A 27,540-nucleotide genomic window follows, 5' to 3' on the forward strand; every position below is an offset into this window, starting at 1 on the left:
CCCACGGCCTGCTGGGAAATGTAGTTCTTCTGGTTCCGCCGGCCTTGGCCCTTCGATTTTTCTGCGCCGACTTGAAACCTAAACCTTGGAGTGAACGGGCCGGGATAAAGCTGTACGGAGCCAGAATGTGGTCTCCCCACCCATTTCCCCTTCCGCGGGAAGGAAGGCAGAAGCCGGCTTCACGCTACCTCTGAGCCCAATTCAGCGTGTGATCTGTTCAACGTAAATTCGCACTGTTGATTAGGCCCGGAGGAGAGCTGTCATCAGAGATTCATTCCCTTCCTATTCTCCTTGATCGTTTTCTGAGGCTGATGCCTGATGCTGACCTTGGCTTCAGGAAAAAAGTAGATGTTGGGCACCAGACTGCTGTCTCTACCCAACTCTGAAGTCGTGAAGACTCTTCACAGTGAATGGGAAGGAGTGCTCTGCCCTCTCTACCCCCTCTCCACATCTAGATCCGAGGCCTGGGGGGAGGGGGAGGCCGTACATCCAAGGGGAGGTCCAAGGAGACGTCCAGCTTTAAGTTTCTATGAGTGCTATGAATCCCTTACCAGCCCAGAATATGGGGTTATCAAGGAATGCCTGCAGTTGTTTCTCAACTTTGTGTGTGTGTGTGTGTGTGTGTCTAACAGTTGTATTTTGTATTGCGACACAATTGACATAAAATACATTTCAAGTGTAAACGTTAAGTTTTGACCTATGTGTACAACCCATGAGGCCATTACGATAGAAGATAGGATTCAGTAGGCGGAAAGGGAAAGATTAGGGCCTGAGGTCCCTCAGTGGGGAAAAACACGTATTTTGGAACAATGCTGGGTGTGTCTGACCACAGCAACACCCTCAGGCATGAGGTTCCTCTTAAGAAAAGTAACAGAGCCTACCTACTCCCCCTCAGGTTTCCCTCAGGAATTTGACAAAAGACCTAAGTATGGCCATAGACCACCCCTCATACAACATAGAGGAGCCAATCAGGAATGGACAACCCAGCACCTAGAGCTATGAAGCCAATAAGGGTAGAATCTGAGAAGGAACCAGAGGGAAGGGAAAGCACTCAACCGAGTGAGCCACCCAGGCACCCCTCCACCTCTTCATTCTTCAAAGCGGCAGGACAATGAATCCTGGGTATTGTGGTAAAAAAATCCTGCGATACCATCACAATTAAGATAATGAATTAATCCACCTCCTAAAAAATGTCCTCCTGCCCCTTGGGAATCCATCCCTCCTGTCAATTTCACCTTTACCTAGGTCAGCTGGTTGTTTTCATTCCTATATCACTTTTAAAAGTTACCGTTTAGGACACCTGCGTGGCTCAGTTGGTTGAGCATCCGACTTTGGCTTAGGTCATGATCTTGAAGTTTGTGAGTTCGAGCCCCGCATCTGGCTCTGTGCTGACAGCTCAGAACCTGGAGCCTGCTTTGGATTCTGTGTCTCCCTCTCTCTCTGCCCCTTCCCTGCTCAGGCTCTGTCTCTCAAAAATGAATAAACGTTAAAAGAAAAGTTTTTTTTTTTTTAAGTTACCTTCTGTTTCTATGTTGATATCATTAAACCTACCAAGATGTGTGCAGCTGTAACCTAAGTTCTGTCTTCTTCCCCTTTACTATCTCTGCTCCTTTTAAGGAAAACTCTCCTTCATTTCCTCTCCCCTAGTCAAGGACTCCTAGAAGGCCAGAGAAGGAGGAAATTATTGCTGGGGCAACCATTTGCATCAGCATACAAATTTGCTGGAAAAGCTGTTACACAAAACAAAACAACAAAACAACTAACTGATCACTTGTCTCTCTTCAACTACCAAGTCTCTTTAGAATACAAGTTTTAAAAGGGTTGATCATCCTATCTCTCCACTGCTTTCAAGGATTATCCATGTTACAGCACCTTTCAATACTTCATTTCTTTCATGACTAAGAATCCATTGTATGGATGCATTACATTTTTAACACTTAGAATTCAACACTGAAGCTATCTGTTACTGGGCTTTTCTCTATGAAAAGACTTATTATTATTAGTTCAATCTACTTGTTAGGTCTGTTCAGATTTTATCTTCTTGAGTCAGGTTCATCAGTTTTGTGTCTTTTTAGAAATGTGTGCATTTCATGTAGGTTATCTATTTGTTGGCATAAAATCATTCATAGATCCTCCTAATCCCTTTTTATCTATGCTTTAGGAATGTCTCCTTTTTGTTCCTTATTTTAGTAATCTGAGTTCTTTATTATTTTTTTTTCTTGGTCAGTCTAGCTAATGCTTTGTCAATTTTGTTGATCTTTTTGAAGGACCATCTTCAGAGTTTGTGCTTTTGGTCTCATCCATTTTCATTTGTTTTGAAAAGGTCTCATTTGTTTTTCTATTCTCTATATCATTTAATTCTACTCTCATCTTTATTATTGCTTTGTATTTAAACTCTTCTTTTTCTAATTTCTTTTCTTTTTTCTTTTTCTAATTTCTTAAGGTAGAAGTTAGTTTATTGAGAATTCCAAGCAGGTTCCACACCACCAGCTCAAGCCCCACTTGGGGCTCAACCTTACAAACTGTGAGATCATGACCTGAGCCGAAATCAAGAGTTGTACACCTAACCGACTGAGCCACCCAGGTCCCTGAGACGTATCTTTTTTTTTTTTTTTTATGTTTATTTATTTTTGATAGAGAGTGGAGTAGGGGCAGAAACAGAAGGGGACAGAGGATCCAAATTGGGCTCTGTGTTGACAGCAGAGAGCCAGATGTGGAGCTTGAACTCACCAACTGTAAGATTATGACTTGAGCCAAAGTTGGACACTTAACGTACTGAGCCACCCAGGTGCCCCGATTTGAGATGTTTTTTTTTAGTTTTATTTCTTTTTAATTTACATCCAAATTAGTTAGCATATAGTGCAACAACGCTTTCAGGAGTAGATTCCTTAATGCCCCTTACCCATTTAGACCATCCCTCCTCCCACAACCCCTCCAGTAGCCTTCTGTTTGTTCTCCATGTTTAAGAGTCTCTTATGTTTTGTCCCCCTCCCTGTTTTTATATTATTTTTGCTTCCCTTCCCTATGTTCATCTGTTCTGTGTCTTAAAGTCCTCATATGAGTGAAGTCATATGATATTTGTCTTTCTCTGACAAATACCCTCTCTAGCATAATATCCTCTAGTTCCATCCATGTAGTTGCAAATGGCAGGATTTCATTCTTTTTTTATTGCCAAGTAATACTCCATTGTATATATATATACCACCTCTTCTTTATCCATTCATTCATCGATGGACACTTGGGCTCTTTCCATACTTTGGCTATTGTTGATAGTGCTGCTATAAACATTTGGGTGCATGTGCCCCTTCGAAACAGGATACCTGTATCCCTTGGATAAGTACCTAGTAGTACAATTGCTGGGTCATAGGGTAGTTCTATTTTTAATTTTTTTGAGGAACGTCCATAGTTTTTCCAGAGTGGCTGCACCAGTTTGCATTCCCACCAGCAATGCAGAAGAGATCCTCTTTTTCTGCATCCCGATTTATTTTTTAAATATAGTCATTAAAAAAATATAAATCTCCCTTTAGGCATGACTTTAGCTGAGTTTCATAAGTATTAGTATGTTGTGTTTCCATTTTCATTTATCTCAAAGTACTTTTTAATTTTCCTTGTTACTTCTTTGATCCATGGTTACTTAGGACTGTTTTTAATTCCCACATATTTGTGATTTTCCCAAATTTCTTTGTTAATGATTTCTAATTTTATTCCATTGTAGTCAGAGAACATATGTATTATTTCAGTAATTTTTATTTTTCTTAAAATTTTTCTTAAAAGCAATATCTACATCCAAAGTGTGACTCAAACCCATTACCCCAAGATCAAGAGTAGCACATTCCACTGACTGAGCCAGACAGGGCACCTAATTTCAACAATTTCTTAATTCACTGAGGCTTTATGGTATACCATATGGTTTATTCCAGAGAATGTTCCATGTGCACTTGAGAAAAATGTGTATTTTACTTTGTTGGGTGGAATTATCTATAGATATTTCTTAGATCTAGTTGGTTTACAGTGTTTTCTATTTCCTTGGTGATCTTCTGACTTGCTGTTCAGTTACGGAAAATGAGGGGCTGAAAATTTGAACTATTGTTGGAACTATTTCAACTATTCCAAATATTGTTGAACTATTTCTCTCTTCAATTCTGCCAGTTTTTGCTTCATATTTCTTGGGGTTTTGTTGCTAGGTGCATATTTTTATAACTGTTATACCTGTTTGATGGATTGATCTCTTAACCATTATAAATGTCCTTCTTTGCCTGTAGTAACAATTTTTTTTCTTAAAGTCTATTTTGTCTAATATTACTATGGCCACTCAAGCTCTCTCTGAGCTACTATTTGCATGATACATAGTTCCCATATTTTTACTTTCACTTATTTGTATCTTTGCATCTAAATTGTGTCTCTTGTAGATCATATAAAGTTGGATTATGGTTGATTTGTAATTTATTTGGCCAGTCTCTGCTTTTTTGGTCCTAGTATTTAATCCATTTATATTTAATGAAATTACTGAGAAGGTAGGATTTGTGTCTGTAATTTTGCTATTTGTTTTCTATATGCTTTATATCTACTTCCCCTATTTCTTCATTAATGCCTTTTTTATTAAATAGGTATTTTCTAGGGTACATTTTAGGTCCCTTGTCTCTTTTACTGTATATTTAAAGTTATTTTCTCAGTGGTTGATGTGTCTTGGTGTAGATCTCTTTGAGTCTGTCCCACTTAGAGTTTGTTGGACTTCTTGGATGCATTTAAAATTTTTTTTATTTTATTTATTTTTTATTTGAGAGAGAGAGAGCACATATATGAATGGGGCAGAGGGGCAGAGGGAGAGGGACAGAGTCTTAAGCAGGCTCCTCAGTCAGTATGGAGCCCAATGTGGGGCTTGATCCCATGACCCTGAGATCATGACCCAAGCCAAAATAAAGAGTTGGACACTTTGGGGGCACGTGGGTGGCTCAGTTGGTTAAGCATCTAACTTCAGCTCAGGTCATGATCTCATGGTTCATGAGTTTGAGCCCCACGTCAGGCTCTGTGCTGACAGCTCGGAGCCTGGATCCTATTTCAGATTCTGTGTCTCCCTCTCTCTCTGACCCTCCCCTGCCCACCTCTGTCTCTCTCTCTCTCTCTCAAAAATAAACATTTAAAAAAATTTTAAAAAAGAGACTCGGCTGACTGAGCTACCCAGGCGTTCATTCTTGGATGCATTTAATGTTTTTCATCAAAGTGGAAAGTTTTGGGCTGCAATTTCTTTCAATATGATTTCTGCCTCTTTCTCTCCTCTCTTCTAGAACTCTTGTTATATATATGTTGGTAAACATATACATGTCTGGAGCACTGTTCATTTTTCTTCATTCTTTTCGTTCCTCAGACTGGATGATCTTGATTGATTTCAGATTCACTGATTCTTCCTTTTGCCAGCTCAAACCTGCTTTTGAACACCTCCACTGAATTTTTCATTTGCACTAATGTACTCTTTAATGCCAAAATTCCTACCAGGTTCTATTTAAAAAACAATTTGTATCTCTTTAATGATATTCTCTCTCTGCTGACACATCACTCTCATCATTCTTTCAGTTCTTTAAACATTTTAGATAGTCTTTGTGTATAAGACCAATGCCTGGGGTTCCTCAGGGATGGTTTCTACTGATTGCGTTTTCCTTCCATGGGCCATACTTTCTTATTTCTTTGCATGCCCCATAATTCAGGTTGAATATCGGAAAATTTTAATAATATAATGGGGCAACTTTGGAAGCCAGATACTCTATCCTCTGCAGGGTTAATAGTTGCTGTTTATTCTTTAGAGTTTCCTGAAATAATTCTGTAAAGGCTATATTCTTTGATGTGTGGCCAGTAAAGTCTCTGCTGTTAGCTTAGTGGTTAACTAATGATTAACAGATTTCCTTAAACACTTGGACTAGTAACTCTCCCAGCCTTTGCCAAGGGTGTGTGTGTGTGTGTGTGTGTGTGTGTGTGTGTGTGTGTGTATTGGGCATGCCTTCATGCCCAGGGAGGCAGTTTACAGCTCTGCATTAATCCTTCCTCCTGGTCATATAAGCTGAGGCAATTTAGGTCTCCCCAGGCATGCACAGAGCCCTATACATGTGTGTGGCCTTCTATAGTCTTCAGAAACTTTTCACAACTTCCAATGGACATCTCATTCCTCACCTTTTCCTTCTAAGTGTTTTGGTTGGCTTGTTGTTCGTTCTAACTCATGTAGTCTACTCAGGAAATTGAGGTGCTAAATAAACAATTGCTGCTGATTATTTTTAACAAACTCACCCAGGGAAAAGGTTGTTTACACTGGGCACACTTTGAGAAATGTCAAAGACAAGCCCTGAGATAAGGACTTAGATGGAACTGCCAGACAGGTCAAATAATGACAATTCACTGGGAAAGGGGCTTTGGAGGAGCTCCAACCCCACTCTGTACCCTCCCATGGTTGCTAAACTCCTGGGTTTCACCATGATTGTGGGGCTTTTCATTTCCAAGGCTACCATGGAGCTAGGAAAAGGGGGATGAAAATAGAGCGATTTAAAAATTCACAAAACTTGCTGTTCTTACCAAAGTGCAACCATTTTTCTTTAATAAATATTTCTGGATTGTTGCAAACCTTTGGTTAACTTCCAGACAGTTTTTGCCAGTGTTCCCATTGCTTTCATGGAGAGACAATTTTCAGAGGACACCAACACTCAATCTGCCTTTGGGGATGCTTTGGGGAAGACATCTTTAAAATATCACTGAACCTCTGGGGCTAATGGGATAACCCCAGCTTCTTTAAGGAGAAGGGGCAGCTACTGACAGCAAGCAGGACCAGCCTCCAAGAGAAGTCCTCCACAAGTTTTGAACCTGTCCACTCTCAGGATCCTAAATAGTTTCCTGCTCGGGTCCATGTGTACTTGTCCCTGCACCCTGCCTGTGCAATCTACATGGTGTCTAGTGGGTATGTGTTATATAGCATATCAGAAACTTGTTTGGAGTGCTTAACCAGCCAGGGTTTGCATTTATGGAAGGCCCTTTCTCTGTGTCAGAAGTGTGTTTATGGAGTGAAAGCAGCCATATATGGGAAAGATGTCCAGAGCATTCAGCCTTATCATGCATGAAGTCACAAGTTAACTATAGTTTACATAAATGACACTAACTGCCAGAGGTGTGCAAGACTTACCATATACCTGGCCTTAGTAAAGTCTTAGTAAAGACTTCATGGCCTTCTGGCTGATTGTAGAATCCTTTCAGAAAGCCCCTCTACCTCCTCCCTTCTCACAACCATGGGACTCATCTGGCAATCTGCATCATGATTCAGACAATATACAAGACATGTAAGACATGGACTGGATTTTGGCTGTGGAAATTGTTCCAATGCTTCACCCTAGAGGAGCTCATTACACTTTCAAAAGACAATCTGTTGGCTTATGTATTCAGTAACATGCTGGGATCAGCAAACAATGGCCACATCTGGCTTGTGTTTGTGTGTACTAAAAAAAATAAATAAAAATAAAAATAATTTAAAAGTAGGCTCCATGACCAGCATGTAGCCCAATGCGGGGCTTGAACTCATGACCCCGAGATCAAGACTTGAGTTGAGATCAAGAGTCAGACGCTTACCCATCTGAGCCACCCAGATGCCTCTGTTTTAAATTTTTAAAGAGTTGGTAAAAAAAAAAAGAAGAATATGCAACAAAGAACCTGTTTGGTTTGCAAAGCCTAGAATATTTACTAATCTGACCCTTTCCAAAAAAAGTCTGTCTACCTCTGAGTAACGAAGTCATGGATTCAAATAGCCAGTGCTCTCCTAGGACAGTCAACAACCACAATAAGATGATAGAACCCAAGGGCACAAAAATACTTGAAATATTACTTTACTTTAATGCTCTGGGAATTTTAAACATTCATAAAATCACCTTATTTTCAGAAGTCATTTCCTCTTAGGTACAGATTCTGTGTTCAGGATCAGAGACAAGTGTGTCACTGCATTTTCGCCACAGCAGCCACATGCTGCAGGAAACCTAACTCTGGCACCTTGTCTTCTCTAGTAGAGTCCCCCCCACGCCCACAACAGGGCTGGGTCCACACGTGCTGGACACAACCTTGGCTGTCAATGAAAACACCCTCTGGGAGCTTCACCGCTGCTTGCGGATTCCGTGGATCCCATACATTTCCAGCACTGCTAAGTCTGAGATAATGATCCTGAGGCACTAGTATGAAACATCAAGTCAGCTGGGAAGTATGCCAGCACCTGCTCCACTGTATCCTACAGACACGGAGGCACTTCAATGTTCTGGGTAAAATCGAGTTTAGGATTACGCCAGGAGTTAAGTGTGAGGGAAGGGGCTTTTCTCTCAAGCGTTAATAATCTTAACACATATTTAACAGATTTATAAATTCCTGTCTGTTTACATTTGTTGTCAGGGCTTCACAAACTGTGTGAGTAAATGAAAGCACGTTTGCGTTTACAAATGCTGGGACAGGAAGCAAAAAGAGAACGTGCTTAGACAGCAGTTGCCTGTATCAGGGCAACAACATGGTCATTCTTAAAGAAATGCCTGTCCTTCCAAAAGGAACTTTAAAAAAAAAGGTCCTAGGCCTTCTCTGATTATTCTAAGGTAATAATGCATTTGTCTTTCCTTCTCAAGGAGTGGTTGAAGGCATCTCAGAGCATACTGATGCCTGACGTTTGGATTCGATTGGTCAGAGGTGGGAGAGAGGGGGAGGGTGTAGACACCAACATTTTTTAAAAGCTTCCCCAGTGAGTCCAGCATACAGTCAACACTGAGAACCTTGGTACTACAGGTTCTCGAGTCTTCCTAATTTCACCTGTCCTCACTAAACGCCCTTGAGGTAGTCCCTGGGTCAGGCAACAATTTCTTCCATGAGATAAGAAACTAAGGCACAGTGAGGTTAACGAGTTCATCTCACACTGTGCAGCTAAATGACACCACCAAGACTGGAATCATCTCCAAATAAAGAACACCTCCTCCCCCAGCAACTGGCGAAATGTACTCGGACTGCACATATAAAGACTAACTGAAGAGCGAGGCATAACCATCTGTGCCAAGGATATCTGGAAGGGTATGGAACAGTTCGGAGGCAACCATCCCACTTGATTGAAAGTAAATGCATAAAATAGACACTTATTTGAAACCATGTGAGGAATGAAGCAGAACCTTCTTTTTAAAGCCTTACTCCCCTCACGTATATGCTACTGATTTAAATTTCTTAGAAAATCCATCAAGATCCATCTGTCACTGTAAGCGCTGGAAAACTCTCAAATGTCCCTTTAATTCGGGTCGAAAAGATTGTTACAAATCTGCGTTCACATGTGATAGCACTATAGAAACCTCCATGCTTTCCCCAAAACCAGTCCACAGAGACCTCCCAAGGACTCAGACACTTAGACTTTCTAGACACTAACCCAACAGTGCTGGGCCTCCAAGACTGACACCTCCACCACTAACTGTTTTATTTTGCTCTGGATGCAAACCTCATTATCTGTTTTCTGGGTAACCACCCGGGCTTTTGTCTTGTAATTCCAAATTCACAGAAAAGCTAAACCAGCTGGGCCCTTCTCCTTCACCCCGACATAATGCCATCACATCCTACACCCACTGCTGCATCTATGAAATATTCCTTTCTTCACTGTAAGCTCCCACATCTCATCATGTTTGAGGAGGCGTTGCTCTCTTTTCTCTTTTTAAAAGTCTCCCTGACTACAGAACTGTTGTCTGGTGACAAGTAGAAAGAATAATGGAGCACATATATACACGCAGGAAGAACAAGCATGTATTGGACAGGGGGCCTGCTGTGGTTCCCAGCACACTCTCTGGAGGACCTGTTCAGTCAGCTCTCACTGAACGCAAGTAGCATCTTGTTCTTCCCACTGGTAGTGATGCAGCCTCCTGAAAAATCTACAGAATATTTGATCCAGTAAATGGAAAGTACACCTAATAGGACACACTTGTTGACCTATAAGATGCTCTGTGGAGCTCTGAAACCATGTCTTTCCCAGGCCAGACATACACTCGTTTGGAGCCTCACCCTGATGTCAAGAGGCAGAAGCAGAGAAAAGAACAAAACCCTGGAACAAAACCTCTTCCAGCTCCTGCAGGAGGTGCTTGGAGAGCAAGAAAATGGAGGAAAGCCGCCTGGGTCTGGGGCAGTGCCACCTGGTGGCGGCGGTGGGGTGTATGTGGAATTCTACTCTCCTGCCCCCTAGAGGGGTTTTTACAAAAGTTAAAACGGCAACAACAATAACAACAACAACAAGAAAAAGAGAACAAAAGGGAACTTTGCAAAAGTGCATGTAGAGTTCTGGTTAAAACCAAGATAACTGAGAATCATCATATTTCAAAGATCCACCATACCCAACTATTAAGTAAAGCAAGACATCGTGTTTTTTTCTCTCTCATGCTTATTTGATGCTTATGTTGTGGCAAACTTGCTGTTTGGTTTCTAAAACATGCACAGAGCAGATCGAGAGCAGCATTTGCCGTTTTGGTGCCCAGCCCACAGCAACCCTGACAGGTGACTGACCAAACGCCATCAGGAACGTGGTGAGGAAAACCCCCTTTGCCGCGAGGTGGCGCCTAGCACGGAACCAAGGACTGTTGGTGCATGCTTGTCCAGACTCCCACGGGCAGGGTGCTGTGGAGAAGGATGGGCGGGGAACACATCGGCCACCTCCCGAAAGCTATCACATCCGATCCCTGTCCCAGACAAAAGGGTTGCAGCTGGGCATAGAGCTAAGGCACTAAGGCTGCAGCAGGTGGAAAGACACCAACCAAAGGTCCAACAGTCTCGATCCCCAGGGAGGAGAGGCGCTGCTCACAATGCTGCTTTAGGATAAAAATTGGATTTTTTTTTTTTTTTTTTTTAAAGAACGAGAACATAAAATAATCAAGTCCCTGTCTTTTCCCCTTAGAAGAATATTGTACTCTCCCCTCAGAGAAGTTTGCCGCGGTTTTCACATCTCGACAGCAGTGCTGCGAGCACCACCTGGGAACCCCTGAGCAACCACTCTTCGGGGAAGTCGCCTTTTTTTCTCATGCTCTCTCTTCGATCACGGCTTGGCCGGTTGCCTCTCTTTCTCCAGTTCTGGCTTGGGAATGAGCGATCCTGACCTTTCACCTTCCCCTGGAGCAGGAGCTCATGCTTCTTCTGAGGCAGCTCTGGGCGCCTCCCTGGGTCACAGCTTGATGAACGCGGCCGGCTGGACGTGCTGTGGCTCCACGTCTGGGGGCGGGAAGACACTGGATATGGCTATGTCCACGATGCCCTGGCACAGTTCTGCATAGAGCTTCCTGAAACGGGTTTTTAGAAATATCACTGAAGATGTTCATCAAAACGCACATGAAAAGTCATGATGTTTATCACCAGGACCTGCCCTAGATGTTCCATCTCGTGACCAAATTTATAAAACTGGTTTCCACCGTACATACGAATGCTGCACGAGGCATGGCATGAAGATAAAGCACCCCGTTAACAAACATTTCTAGAAGGTCTCAGGTGAACAGACAAACAGCTCCTGCTCTCACCGGCAGGAAAGACGGGCAATTTTCAAGGGTAAGTCTTTTATCTGGCCTGTCTGCAGTGGGTATACTGCCCCCTCTCTGTGTGGCTGAGGAAACTCCAGGAAAGACAGCTAAGGAGTCACCCAGGAGTGACAGCTAAGCCAAGATCTGGAGAACGAGTGAAGTCAGACAAACAGTGGATGACGGGGGTGGGGGCTGAGTGGCTCAGTCAGTTAAGTGTCTGACTTCGGCTCAGGTCATGATCTTGCGGTTCACAAGCTTGAGGCCCGTGTTGAGCTCTGTGCTGACAGCTCAGAGCCCGGAGCCTGCTTTGGATTCTGTGTCTCCGCCTTTCTCTCTGCCCCTTCCCTGCTCATGTTCTGTCTCTCTCTCAAAAATAAGTAAAAACATTTTTAAAAATTTAGAAAAGAGGATGGAGGAGAGGAGAGACAGACCCAAAAAGGCAGAAGGAGGGGGAAAACAGGGAAGGGGAGAGGAGGAGAGAAAGAGAGAACATGTTGGGGGAGGGGGGAAAGAGGGGCAGCGCCCATGGAGGAGCAGTGTGCACGGAGAGGGGGTTTTACAGGGGCAAGAGCAGAAGAAGAGGTCCCTGTTGGAGGCTCCTGGCAAAAGTGTCCACGGTGATGGAGGATGACCTGTGGGAGAGCGAGGGCAGGGGAGGTGGACGGCAGGGGACTGCCAAGGCTGGAGGCCAAGCTGACAAGCCTCAAGCCAGAATCTGAGGGTAATGGAGAGAAGGAGGCCAGATTTGGGTCAGGATTCCAGCTTAGATTCTGTGCAGAGGGGAGGTGGTCACTCACGGGGACGGGCGAGCCTGGGGCAAGGGGTGCCTCTCAGACAGCCACAGACATCCTTGCAGGACGGTGGGCAGGCCGGTGCAGACACTGGTCTGGAACTTTGGCTGTGATGCAATTTGGTGGTTTTAAAATTATGAAGTTGAATAAGATCACGTTCAGAGAAAGCGTAATAGAGAAGACAAACAGCCAGGGTGATGAGGAACAGGGGGCCAATCTTGCCCACCCCTCCTCAGGCAAACCCTCCCGGTACAGAGTGTGCCTGAAGCCACAACAGAAGAGCGTCTCAGCAAGGTGTGAGCAGCGGCCTCAAACACTGCCGAGAGGCTCAGGGAAGTGCAGACAGAAAGGGGCCGCTGGACTTGGCAACGTGGACTCAGCTGGGGACCTTAGAGCAGTTTCTACGGGATGGAGGGGACAGCATCCAGCCCAGAATGATCCACGGCATGCATGAGGGCAGAGGAAGAGGAGACGGCCTGAGCAGGCGCTGCTTTCTAGAAGTTTGGCTCTGACCCGAGTGGGGAGGAGTCGTCTCTGGAGCAGGACATGGCATCAGGGGAGGGCTCTTTTCTGACAGTTGTGGAAATCTGCTGTGCACCCACGTGCTGATGGGAACCACACCCTGAAGGGGGAGAAAGGATGATACTGTGAATGAGGAAGGCCAGGGGACGTAGGACAGGAGTGGGGATAGGGCACAGAGCACGAGGGAGGACTGAACCTTTACTGCAAGGACAGGGGAAAACGGGCAGGCTGAGGTGGATGTGGTGAAGAGAAGATGTGAGCCAGCCTGCTCTCCCCCTTGCTTCAGTCTGCTCACCTCTCCTTCCTCCTTCCGACTCAGTTCCAAACACCACCCCTCAACAGCAGCCCTTTGCTCAATGATACTACCGTTCACATCCTTTACCAAGGATAAAATGTCCCAGCCTGTAATCTGTATTTGTCTGGTCCTCTGTCATGCCCGCAGTCTCTCTAAGGGCAGGGTCTGCATCTCTGCTCATGACTGTGACTCAGGGCCCAGTACGGGGCCTGGCGAGTTGGGGGGTACTAACGAGTACTGGTTGGCTGAAGGGAGTGCCGAACAAGACGAATCACACCCGCCATGTCGCAGCCACTGAGCGCGTGGCAAAGGCCTGGCTCCTAATGAAAGAGCTACTTGTGTTAATACTGCCGCTTGTAGGTTTGGGACTTTCTCCTAAACCTGTGGAGGAAGATCACCTCAACTCCTCCAGGACATGGATGTGGGGAACCACGGAGGGGTTTCGACCTGATGAAAGTGAATCTTTAGAAAAACCAGCAGCATATGAGGATAAGGTCCGTCTGACTTTCCCTTACATCTAAGGCCTCCATCATGCTTTTGAGGGCACATTCTGTTCATCTGTGCAACTCCCATAGCGCCTGGCATGGGGCATGGTTCCACTGGATGCTATGTCCCCCTCCTGAAGGCTCTCCCCTCCTCCCCTTGGTGCATGTGACACTCTTCTCTTACATACCATTTCTAGCTCCACGGTGCCTACAATGCCTTCTCAGAACACTTCTTGCCCAGGGAGCCCCTCGATTTCTTGGTCATCACCGTCCCGGTCCACTCACAGGACCTGCTTCCTGAACCGGTCACACAAGAAGGTCTCCTCTGGCAGTTTTTTAGCTTTGTTGAAACTTTCATAGCAACTACCGCCCACTTGAGCACAGACTACTGCTCAACACACATGGGGGAATTAGGAAGGACTGACTCAGCAAAGCCCCCTGACCCCCGCCAGCCAGGGTCCGGCCAAAGGATATCCTCCCTGACAGCAGTTACATGGTCTACACTTGAACACTTTGGTAATGGGAACTCACTACCTTGCCAAGATAGGCTATTCCTACTGTGGAACCAACTTCCCGTTTGTTAAAACGCAGTGGTGTTCAGGCTTACTGGGCACAAGCTGGGGCGCCGTTGACCTCAATGAGCCAGACCTTCAGCTCCTCGTCCACCATGAAGTCAAAGCCAAAGAGCTGGAAGCTCTGGTAAGGGAGGTGCCTGGTGCTGATGGCGGGCTCCACGCTCATGAGGCAGCTTCTGTGGGGCAGAGTGGGAGAGCTCACTGAGAACGGGTTGGTTGAGGGAGAAGGAACACAGAAGACATACTTGGATGATTTTATATCAAAAGTGCTGATAAAAATCCACTTTGACTTAATTTTTATTTTATTAAAAATTTTTTTTAAATGTTTTATTTATTTTTGAGAGAGGAAGAGAAAGAGGGTGAGTGAGCAAGCAGGGCAGGGACAGAGAGAGAGGGAGACACAGAATCCAAAGCAGGCTCCAGGCTCTGAGCTATCAGCACAGAGCCTGACACAGGGCTCAAACTCACAAGCAGTGAGATCATGACCTGAGACGAAGTCGGATGCTTAACCAAATGAATCGCCCAGGTGCCGTGAGATTTTATTTTTAGGTAATCTCTACACCCAACACCAGCTCGAACTCACAACCCAGAGATCAAGAGCTGCACACTCCACTGAGTGTGGAGAATTGGGTGCCCCAATTCTCTCTTTTAAATTTGTTACCAACAGATTATTCAAGACAATACTACTTATCAAGCTATTTGTTAGAAAACTCTGCAGTCCTGTTCTTACAGGTAGGGGCTGCTTTCCTACCACAGCGCTGAGTCACTGTGGCCCGTGGATAGGTGGATTCCTCCAACAGTAGGGCTGCTGCCAGATTTGTTTGTAATAAATAAAACACTCCCACGCATTTTTGCCATATAAAAGAAATGGACTACCATTTGGTGAAGGGCAGAATTTGCAGTGAAGCTGGCCTCATTCATTTCTTCCACTAGCTCCAGTTCTAATGCCAAATTATTACTAATTAAAAGATTTAAATATTGAAATAGAAAATAGAATTATTAACACCACTACTGTTCAAAAAAATTGGGAAAAAACACAAACACAAAAAAGTTCAAAGTCAATCTCAGAAAATGAGTAAGTACATGAGATCTAAGGTCAGGGGGCTAAGCCCAAAATTTGGAACAAGTTTTTTTTTTAACCTCTCTGGGCCAAGCTTTGATTTCTTTATCCATAAAGGAAGGGGTAAAAATAATACCTAGTCCTAGTGCTGGGATAGTTCAATGAAATAATTTATAAAGAACCTATGAATAATAAATCACTGTTTTCCAGAATAACCATCCCAGACAACCTATGCTATTTCTGTTTTATGAAGACCTTCCCTGATTTTTCCCTCAACTGAATGTTGGGGCAAAATATCTATTCTAGTAATAAAATACGTTATGACAACTCTAAGATTACCAGGAATGGCTTTCCTCCTACACAACTGTATGTTTAGAAGGAAAAATAAAGAAATTGGCTTCCATGTGACTGACTCCACAATGTATCTGTACAGGTAGTTTGTGACTAATGACATTAAAGAACTGGGACCTCCAAAAAAAAAAAAAAGAAAGAAAAAGAAAGAAAGAAAGAAAGAAACAAACAAACAACTGGGACCTCTGTGAACTTGGAGCCGGGGTCTTGCTCCCGCGACTTCCCTCCATCTCGACCCCCTCCAAGTGTCAACTTACTTTTTCTCCCCCTGAAAAGGAAAATATTTCTATGCATATATTTAAACCTTTAAATATAATTTTGGTCAGTTAGCCATTTAACAACCAACTGGAATAAAATTTTCTTCTCTCATTCATTTTTAACCTACACTGGTAAGGCACATACCACATTTTTTTCTGTATCTTTATCTCTACTATGAAAGAATACCCTTAACTTTTTTTTAAACATTTTTACACGTGACATTTTTATTTTTATTTTATTTTTTTCTTTCAGTTTATTTTTTTGAGAGAGAGAGAGCAAGCAGAGGAGGGACAAAGGGAGAGAGGGAGAGAGAGAATTTCAAGCAGGCTTTGTGCTGTTAGCACAGGCCAAGGTGGGGTCCAATGCCATGAACCATGAGATCACGACCTGAGCCGAAACCAAGAGTTGGACTAGCAACCGACTGAGCCACCCAGGCGCCCCTTATTTTATTAAAAAAAATTTTTTTTTAACATTTTCATTCATTTTTGAGAGACAGGGACAGAGCATGAGTCAGGGAAGGGCAGAGAGAGAGGGAAACACAGAATCCAAAGCAGACTCCAGGCTCTGAGTGGTCAGCACAGAGCCTGATGCAGGGCTGGAACTCACGAATCACAAGATCATGACCTGAGCCAAAGTTGGACGCTTAACCAACTTAGCCACCCATGTACCCCAAATGTTTGTTTATTTTTGAGAGAGAAAGAGAGAGGGAAAGAGCGTGTGCACACATGGACGCGCTTGCCCATGCGTGAGAGGGGGAGGGGTAGAGAGCAAGGGAGACAGAAGACCCAAACCGGACTCTGCACTGACAGCAGAGAGCCCTATGTGGGACTCACAAACTCACAAACCAAGAGATCATGACCTGAGCCAAAGCTGGACACTTAAGTGTCTGAGCCACCCAGGTGCCCCTAACTTTTGTTTAATTAAAATATCCTTTCCAATATTATAATTAAGAAAACATTTAAATTTAATAGATGTTCATGATAGAAAGAAAGAAAGAAAGAAAGGGAAAGAAGGAAAGAAAAGAAAGAACCCCAACAAAGTGAAAGAAACATGCTCAAACAATAAAGGAAAAACCGAGAGCCAGAAGCAAATCAAAATTAAATATTTTTTTAAATTTGCTGGAAGCTCAAGATTAATAATTCACTTTAAAGAATTTTTTTCATCATTGGAGACTTTATACAGTACATCTTTTTTCAGCAGGAGTGGGAAGTTAGGGGGAGGCTAGCAGGGGGAAAAAAACCACACACATACACGCGTAAGAGCTATTGGGAGCATTTATAGCACCAAAGTAGCAGCACTCTCTGAACTGTACAGAACAATGGGGGAGTGGTGATGGTGGTGGTGGTATAACAAATATCTAATAAATCTTTTGCCTAAAATAGGAAATCTTTCTTCAGCATACTTGATTTCTCTGGTGTCAGAATTCTAAGCACCTACAATCCCTGAAGGAATGGGACTCTATAATTATTCTGCCAGACTCTATAGTAGAATACATTAAGGAAAAAGTCTCAGTCATTGTGACAGGTGGTAATGACAAAACAGATAAGAGACCAACAGAACAGAATGGAGATCACTCACATAAAGGATCACCTGATTTATAACAAAGCCTCACCAAACTACAGTGAGGAAAGGTCAGCCTTATGCACAAATGTTCCTGGGTCAACGGGATACCCCATAGAGAAACATGACACTTGACATATAATAATTCAGGTAGATTATAGGTCTAAGATATAAAAGATAAAGACCAAGATGTCCATCAACTATAGAAGGGATAAATCATGTAATAATCACACAATGAAATATCACACAGCAGTAAAAAATGTAAATTACTCCTATGCAACAATACAGATGAAACCCATAGGTATACTTGTGAAAAAAGTTGAACAGAAAACAGGAAATACAGTATAATTCCATTTACATAAAGTGTAAGAGTAAGCAAAAGGATGGTAATAAAAGTCAGAAGAGTGGCTATCAGTGGCATGAAGTATATATTTTGAGGGAGCTCAAGAAAGTATTCTGAGGTGCTGTAAATATTTTATATCATGATTCGTGTAATGATTATCTGAGTATACGCATAATTAGAAGTTCACCACACTGTACACTTAAGATGTATGGAATTTACCATACACATTTTATACCTCAACTTAAAAAAAATCTCTATTGGGGGCGCCTGGGTGGCTCAGTCGGTTAAGTGCCCGACTTCGGCTCAGGTCATGATCTCGCGGTTCGTGAGTTCAAGCCCGTGTCAGGCTCTGTGCTGATGGCTCAGAGCCTGGAGCCTGTTTCAGATTCTGTGTTTCCCTCTCTCTCTGACCCTCCCCCGTTCATGCTCTGTCTCTCTCTGTCTCAAAAATAAATAAACGTTAAAAAAATTTAAAAAAAAATCTCTATTGGATTTAGTAAACTATAATAAATGAATAATAGTACTAAAAAATTATTTTCAGGCATATCAAGAAACAGGACCGAGAGAAAAAACAGACAACAGAAGCAAACATGTAAGTCAGGGGTTGGGAAACTTTTTCTACAAAGGACCAGACAGTAACTATTTTAGATTTTGAAGGCTACAGAGAGTTTCTGCTACGTATTCTTCTATTTCTAAAAAATCTTTAAAAAATGTAAAAACCACTTTTAGCTTATGGTTTATATGAAAACGGGCTTTAGGTTGGATTAGGCCCATAGGACATAGTTTGCTAACCTCTACTACAGGTAATTCAGATTTCAGACTAATCAAATGAAGATGTTAAAGAATCACTGTTAACATGTTCAAGACAATATAAGACAAGTGGGAAATTTCACAAGAGAACTATAATCTAAAAAGGGTCAAATGGAAATTCTAGAACCGGAAAGCACAATCCCTAAAATCAAGAGCTCAAGAGATGAGTTATCAACACATTTTATTGGCATTTTCCTTTTTCCTTTTTAAACAGGTTTTAATTGCTAAAGGAAGAGATCAAATGATACACAAAAACCATGGGAGAAATATGAGACAGTGAAAAGGATTGGTACCATGTAACTACAGTCCCAGAGGAAAGAAGAATGGGACAAAAGCCAAAAGGGAAAAGATGGCGGCCATGAATATTCCAAAACAAATAAAAGACCTGCAGCCTCAGATTCAAGAAGCACTATGACACCTAGGCAGCAATAAGTACAAAGACAAGTATACACAACTCACAGTAACGCTTATAAAAATCGATGAAAATAAATCTTCAAAACAGAGAAAAGACACAGAGCAAGCTAAAATTGTTGCTGACACCTCAAAGGAAGAGACAGAAGCCAGAAAGAGACAGAAGCCAGAAGACAATGGCAAGCCATCTTCAAAGTGTTTAAAAAAAAAAAAAAAAAAAGATTTTGCTGGTCTAGAAATCCATTTCATAACATGTCCTTAAAAAAATCTTTCCATGTCTTTTAAAAAAATAAAGAAAAAACAGGTGCACCTGTGTGGCTCAGTCAGTTAAGCATCCGACTTCGGCTCAGGTCATGATCTCACAGTCCATGACTTTGAGACTGGCATCAGGCTCGGTGCTGAAAGCTCACAGCCTGGAGCCTGCTTTGCCTCTCTCTTCTGCCTCTCACTGCCCCTCCCTCCCCCCTCTCTCTCTCTCAAAAAAATAAACAAACATTTAAAAAAATCTTAAGAAAAAATAAATGTAGATAAATTATTAGATAAATAAAAAATCAAAATGATTCATCAGCAGCAGACTTTACTTAAAAAGGAATAAAAATGAGTTTTTTAAGAATTAGGAAACTGATGGGGCGCCTGGGTGGCTCAGTCGGTTGAGCGTCCGACTTTGGCTCAGGTCATGATCTCACGGTTCGGGAGTTCAAGCCCCGCGTTGGGCTCTGTGCTGACAGCTCAGAGCCTGGAGCCTGCTTCAGATTCTGTGTCCCCCTCTCTGCCCGCCCCACCCCTGCTTGTGCTCTGTCTCTCTCTGTCTTTCAAAAATGAATAAACATTAAAAAAAAAAAAAAAGAGTTAGGAAACTGATCCTAGACAAAAGCAAGAAAATGCATGAAAGAAAAAAAAGCAACATAAAAGGTTAAAATGTATAGGAAAATCTAAATGACTATTAACTCTATAATAATAATGATGATGATAATGATGATGTCTTGTGAGTTTAAAATATAGGTGTCATTAATGACCACCACGTATCTACAATCCAATTCCTTTAGGATCCTTTCTCTGGTCCCTTCTGCTTCCCCTTCAGAGATAACCACTATTTTGAATTTTATGTTTTTCATTCCTTCAGTTCTCTATTTTAACCACACATGCACATTCCTCTAAATAACTTCAGTTTTGCTTTTCAATTTATATGAACAGAATCAACCTGTATGCATCTCATATACACAGTTTATATTTTTTGTAATTTTTGCTTGACATTATGTTTGTGTAACAGCAGTGAAAATATCCTTCAGGAATAAGGTGAGACAAAGGCATTCTCCGATGACAGAAAATTAAAAGACGTTATTACCTACAGAATGAACTGCTCTAAAAGAAATGCTAAAGTCTAAAGGGAAATAATACCAGAGAGAAACTTGGAACTTCAGGACTGAAGGAAGAGAATAAAAAAAAGCAAATAAAAAAATATTTTTCTCTTTTTATATTTAAAGTGGGTTTCTTGTAGACAGCATACAATTTGGTCTTGTATTAAAAAAAAATCCAACCTGATAATCTGTCATACATATAATATATATATATGAATATTGGTAACAAAAATTATAACATTACGTGGTAGAGATTTCAATGGATATAGATGTAATATACACAACAACTATAGAGGGGGAGAGTTAAGTGAACTATAAGGTTATAAGTTTTCTGCACTTTATTTGAAGTGATAAATTATTAACTCTAAGAAGGCTGTGAAATAAATATTAGGTATATAAATCATAATCCCTAGAGTAAACACTAAGAGAGAGGGAGAAAGATAGCCAAATACTCAACAAAAAAATTAAAATAATTTTTATTTAAAAATTCTAATTCTAAGTAAATTCAATAATTCTAAGTAAACTCAAATAATTTCTATTTAAAAAAATTTTTTTAACATTTATTCAGTTTTGAGAGACAGGGAGACACAGAATCCGAAGCAGGCTTCAGGCTCTGAGCTGTCAGCACAGAGCCTGACGCGGGATTCGAACTCACAAACCACGAGATCATGACCTGGGCCAAAAAGTCAGAGGCCCAACCAACTGAGCCACTGAGGCACTGCAGTAAATTCAAATAATTTTTTAAAAGGGAGGCAATGGGAAAATGAAAAACAAAACCAAAAGGGGACAGATAGTAAATAAAAAAATAGTACATATAAATCCAGCCAAACCAATAATAATTAAATTCAAATGATAAAAACACACCAATTAGAAAGGTAGAGATTACCATATTGGCTGTTTTGTTAAACAAAACAAAAACAAAACCTAACTATACACTGTCTACCAGAAGCCCACTTTAAATATAGAACGGAACAGAACAGGATAGAAGTAAAGGGATGGAGACATATCACTAATCAAAAAAAGCTGGAGTGGCTACATTAATTAATATCAGACAATGTACTTTAAAATAAGAAATATTACCAGAGATGAAGACAGAAATTACATATGGATAAAGTGGTCAGTTGCCAAAAAACACAAAAGGTAACAATTCTAAATGTATATGCACCTAAAACAGATCTTCAAAACATATAAAGCAAAACTGATAAAACTAAAGGAGACATAGATAAATCCAAAATTATACTTGGAGACTTCAATGTTTTCCCTTTCAATCATGAACAGAACAAGCAAAACAGAAATTACATCCTTTTACAAGGATGTAAAAGACTTGAACAACACTAATCACTTTCACCTAATTCACATTTATAGAACACTCAGCCCAACTATAGCAGAATAAACGTTATTTTCAGTGCACATGGAACATTCACTAAAACTGGATCATATTGTGGGCCATGACACAAACTTTAACAAATTTTAAAGTATGTTCTCTGACCATGATGGAATTAAAATAAAAATCAGTAATAGAAAAATATCTGGAAAATCCCCAAATATCTGGAAGTTAAGCGAAAATTTCTAAGTAATACAAGTCAAAGATGAAATCACAAGGAAAACTAGAAAATATTTTAATAAAATGAAAATGAAAACACAACATAGCAAAACCTGGGGGATGTGTCAGTAAGTATTTAGAGGGAACCTGACAGCATTAAATGCACTTAAAAAAGGTAATCTCTCAAATCAATGATCTAACCTTTTGCGTTAAGGAAACTAGAAAACAAATTAAACCCCTCAAAAAAAGCAGAAGAAAGGAAATAATAAGGAGCATAAATCAAAGAAATAAAAACAATAGAGAAAATCAATAAAGCCAAAAGGTGACTTTTTAAAAAGATAACACTGATAGACCTCTAGCCAATAGAGGTAAAATAGAAGATACCAATATAAAGAGTGCAAACAGTGACATCATTACAGTTCCTACAGATACTGAAGGGATAATAAAGGAATATTACAAATAACTTTTGTCCTTAAATTAGAGAGCTTAAATGGAATAATTCCTTGAAAGGCACAAACTTTCCAAAGCTTCTTCAAGACACACAACCAAAAAAGATACAATTCAGTTACCTTATTATATGTTTAATTTGTAGCAAGATACTACTCTCCAGCGTAATGTTCAAAGCACTTATTAGGTACTTATTGAACTCCTCAAAGAACATTTCATTCCCTTCTTCGTACTTTCCATAGTTCTTTGAGTATTCCTTCTGAATGCAGTGATTGGTCAAATGGCAGGTTTTGTCTTGGAAATTATCAACATGATATGGTTCTGAAGCAGTCCGAAGCACACCCTCTTTGTAGAGGTAGATATTATACTGATGATCCACTAAGACCCAGCTTCTGCAAGTCAATGAGAACAATTTTATTCAAAGTTTCTTCACAGTATATATATCATCCCCATTCCTTACCTTTTTTGGAGGGATGTAGAGGAAGGAGGTAGATTCTAAAATTATATCAGGAAAGCCATAGCCAAGATAGCAGATTATGAATCTGCTATTAGCTAAGAGAGCAGATTATGACATAAATGACAAGAAGACTTTGATCAGTTCAAAAGATACAGTGTTTTAAAGAGATCCAGATGGGCTGGGTCCTAAGGTTTATCCATGAAACCTCCATTTGCCATGTTTGCTCTATTAGTAATCTTAAGAGGAAGACTGTTCACCCTGAAGCTGATCTGACACAGGATTGGTGTTGAAGAAGCAGCAAGTCATTACAAAGGCATCAAGAAGACAGAGTCCTCAATGAGGAAATGTCAGCAAGGTCACAGGAAGGCTGGGGACAGGGTTGTTTAGAAAGCATGATACAACCTCTTACTCTATGCCAGGCCCGTTGCTCAGAAAGTTAAAATCCAAACACCTAAGGTGTGTTTATGAAATTCTTAAAAAATAGGACACAAATAATGAAGTAAGAACATTATTATTTTGTTGTGTCTTAATTATGAGTTGTATGTACATCTCACAGCTTCGTCCATAAGCAAGCCCCATACATTTAGACTCTCTTCTTTGGAGCCACAAGTCATTTTGATTAAAGAAAACATACAAAAAAGAGAAATCCATAATTTTAGCAACATTTTCTACAAAGAAAAGAGAAATACTAAAGGAAAAACAGAAAATTAGGTACAGAACCTGAGTTCCATTAAGCTGTGCTCAATTTTGGCTACTTATGAAACATGGTCAAATACTTCCTTACATTCCATGTTACCCTCCTCATCACCCACCCCTGCATTTTTTTCACCTCACTAACAAAAACTCCAGACACTGATGCATTACCGAATGTCAAATTTGCGGTGACCTGGCTCCAGAAGCAGAGGGTGCTCAAGGTATTTCTGGATCACATGCACCTGACCCTGGTTGTCAATGAAATCCAGAAGTTCTGAAGCCTCCGAGGAGATGAGGATGCCTTCACCTAACAGGGCAAAATTGTAACAGAAATCAATCAAGTTCATCCCAAGAGTTAAAGCTCTCTACAAAGCGAGCGGGGAGATACTGGGAGAAAACTGGAAGGAGGCTTCTACTGGCCTGCTAACTCTTCCTCCTCCATCCCTTCAGTCCCCCAAGTCTCTCACACTCTCCCCTCTGCCCATAAGGGCACCAGGGCTATCTACTTCCTTCTCCACATAGGACCATGAACACTAACTACTTTGACAGGCTCCAACCATGAAATTTCCATTTTTACACACATTCAAAACATCCAAGCATCCTAAATAAATGCCACTCTACTGTTGGTCACTAGCTACCATGATCAAAACTTTAATAAACCCACCTCTCACTCTACAGCTTATAGAAATATCCAGAAGGTTAGAGCATAAACACACTTGTACAAGTCAATTCCCTATAGCATTGTAATAGGAACAATTATATACGTGTAAAGTGTCTATCAACATTAAATAAATGTCCTTTTCAACAGTTGTATTGAGATGCATATTACATACTATAAGATTTGCCCTTTTAATGTATACAATTCAATGGTTTTTCATATATCCAAGAGATTTGCAACCATCACTAACAATTTCAGAACATTTTCATCACCTCCCCCCAAAAACCCATGTCCATTAGCAGTCACTTCCCATTCCTTCCTTACCCTATTCTCTGACAACCACTAATATACTTGATGTCTCTATGGATTTGCTTAGTCTAGATGATTCATATAAGTGGAATCATAAGATATGTGGCCTTTGTGTCTGGCTTCTTCACTTAGCATAATGTCTTCAAGATTCATCCATATTGTAACATGTACCACTACTTCATTCTTCCTTTCCAGGACTTGGTAATATTCCATTGTATGGATATAGCATTTTTGTTCATCCATTCATCAACTGATGGACATTTGAGTTTTTTCCATTGTTGTCTGGTACTTATAAATAATGCTGTTATGAAGATCTTCATAGAAGTTTTTGTGTGGACATGGTTTCAATTCTTTCATGAATATACCTAGGAGTGGACAGTCAGGTCATATGGTAACTCTATGTTTAACTTTTTGAGAAACTGCCAAACTATTTTCCAAAACGTCCATGTCATTTTACATTCTCAATAGCAATATATGAGTATTTCAATTTTGTCACATCCTTGCCAACACTTTGTCTTCTTGATTATAGCCATCCTAGTGTGTATGAAGTGGTATCTCATCGCAGTTTTGATTTGCATTTCCCTAATGACTAACAACATTGAACGTGTTTTCATGTGCTTATTGGCCATTTGTATATCTTCTTTGGAGAAATGTCTGTTTAGTTTCTTCGCTCTTTTGTTAATTAGGTTGTTTTTGTTTTTGTTTTTTTTACTCTTATCCAAGTTCTTTACACATTCTGGATACAGGATATAGATCCACATTCTGGATCCATTATTGCACGGATCCCTCAGTGTTGTTACAACTACTTCCTTCCCCATAACACCCTCCTGACAACTACTAATCTGTTCTCCATTTCCATAATTTTGTCTTTTCAATAATTTTATATAAATACGATTATACAGTATGTGATCTCTGGGGATTGGTTTCTTTCATTCAGCATGATTCCCTGGAGATGCATCTAAGTTGCTGCATGTATCAATAGTTCATTCCCTTTTATTACTGAGTAATATTGCAAGGTATCAATTCACCACAGTTGGCTTAATCCTTCAGGTTTGTTTTTGTTTTTGTTTTTGTTTTTAATCATTCAGCTTCTGAAGGAATCTGAGTTGTTTCCAATTTGGGGCTATTACAAATAAAGCTGCTATGAACAATCATGTATAGATTTTTGCATGGATGTGAGTTTTTATTTTTCTTTCTCTTTCTTTCTCTTTCTTTTCTTTCTTTCTTTAAGTAGGTTCCACACCCAATGTGGGGTTCAAACTCACGACCCTGAGATCAAGAGTCACACACTCCACCAAGTGAGCCAGGCAGGCACCCCAACTTTTAATTTTTCTGGGACAAATGCCCAAGTGTGTGCAATTGCTAGGTTATATGGTTGTTACAGGTTTAGTTTTACAAGAAACCACCAAACTTTTTTCCATAGGGGCTGTACCATTTTACATTCCCACCAGCACTGTGTGATTGGTCTAGTTTCTCCTGACCCTTGCAGCATTTGCTGTCATTACCATTTTAGTCATTTTAATAGGACTGTTGTGGTTTTAATTTGCATTTCCCTAATGGTTAATAATATTGAAAATCTTTTCATTTGTAATTTTTTATCTGCAGAGCCTTTCAATGGTATGCATTCTCATGTCTTTTGCCTAGTTTATTTATTTGTTTTAATTTTATTTTTTTTAAATTTATACCCAAAGTAGTTAGCATATAGTGCAACAATGATTTCAGGAGTAGATTCCTTAGTGCCCTTCCCCATTTAGCCCATCCCCCCTCCCACAACCCCTCCAGTAACCCTCTGTTTGTTCTCCATATTTATGAGTCTCTTATGTTTTGTCCCCCTCCCTGTTTTTATATCATTTTTGTTTCCCTTCCCTTATGTTCATCTGTTTTGTCTCTTAAAGTCCTCATATGAGTGAAGGCATATCATTTTTGTCTTTCTCTGACTAATTTCATTTAGCATAATACCCTCCAGTTCCATCCACATAGTCACAAATGTCAAGATTTCATTCTTTTTGATTGCTGAGAAATACTCCATTGTGTGTATATATATATATATATATATATATATATATATATATATACATACCACATCTTCTTTATCCATTCATCCATTGATAGACATTTGGGCTCTTTCCATACTTTGGCTATTGTTGATAGTGCTGCTATAAACGTGGGGGTGCATGTGTCCCTTCAAAACAGCACACCTGTATCCCATGGATAAATGTCTAGTAGTGCAATTGCTGGGTCGTAGGGTAGTCCTATTTTAGTTTTTTGAGGAATCTCCATACTGTTTTCCAGAGTGGCTGCACCAGCTTGCATTCCCACCAACGATGCAAAAGAAATCCTCTTTCTCTGCATCCTCACCAACATCTGTTGTTGCCTGAGTTGTTAATGTTAGCCATTCTGACAGGTGTAAGGTGGTATCTCATTGTGGTTTTGATTTGTATTTCCCTGATGATGAGTGATGTTGAGCATTTTTTCATGTGTCAGTTGGCCATCTGGATGTCTTCCTGGGAGAAGTGTCTATTCACGTCTTTTGCCCATTTCTTCACTGGATTATTTGTTTTTTGGGTGTTGAGTTTGATAACTTTTTTATAGATTTTGGATACTAACCCTTTATCTGATACGTCATTTGCAAATATCCTCTCCCATTCTGTCAGTTTCTTTCGCCTATTTTCTAATTGGATTCTTTTTATTTTTTTAACTGCTGAGTTTTAAAAGTCATTTATATACTCTAGATATATCCTCTGTCAGATATGTGGTTTGAAGATACCTTCTCCAAGCCTATAGCTTGTATTTTCATCCTCTTCAATAGGGCCTTCACAGAGCTAAACAACCTCAGTTTGTTGAGATTTCACTTAACAACTTTTACTTTTATGGTCATATATGTGATATCAAGATTAAGAACTCTTAGGGCGCCTGGGTGGCGCAGTCGGTTAAGCGTCCGACTTCAGCCAGGTCACGATCTCGCGGTCCGTGAGTTCGAGCCCCGCGTCAGGCTCTGGGCTGATGGCTCGGAGCCTGGAGCCTGTTTCCGATTCTGTGTCTCCCTCTCTCTCTGCCCCTCCCCCGTTCATGCTCTGTCTCTCTCTGTC

At 40.9% G+C, this 27,540-nt stretch overlaps 1 protein-coding gene across 1 annotated transcript in view; it reads right to left on the reverse strand.

The window, feature by feature from the left end:
* Positions 1 to 9,238: 9,238 nt before the first annotated feature.
* The window catches only part of TTL (tubulin tyrosine ligase), a 36,811-nt gene continuing 18,509 nt past the window's right edge, over positions 9,239 to 27,540 (reverse strand). Inside the window, exons 4-7 of the mRNA XM_049652146.1 lie at positions 23,656 to 23,791; positions 22,457 to 22,726; positions 14,226 to 14,369; positions 9,239 to 11,291 (exon numbers count right to left, since the gene is read on the reverse strand). Coding sequence (XP_049508103.1) covers positions 11,177 to 11,291; positions 14,226 to 14,369; positions 22,457 to 22,726; positions 23,656 to 23,791 — 665 coding nt within the window. The 3' untranslated portion in view covers positions 9,239 to 11,176. The remainder of the gene's footprint in view (positions 11,292 to 14,225; positions 14,370 to 22,456; positions 22,727 to 23,655; positions 23,792 to 27,540) is intronic.

This window comes from Panthera uncia (genome assembly GCF_023721935.1).
Source record: "Panthera uncia isolate 11264 chromosome A3 unlocalized genomic scaffold, Puncia_PCG_1.0 HiC_scaffold_12, whole genome shotgun sequence".
NCBI classification, from domain to species: domain Eukaryota; kingdom Metazoa; phylum Chordata; class Mammalia; order Carnivora; family Felidae; genus Panthera; species Panthera uncia.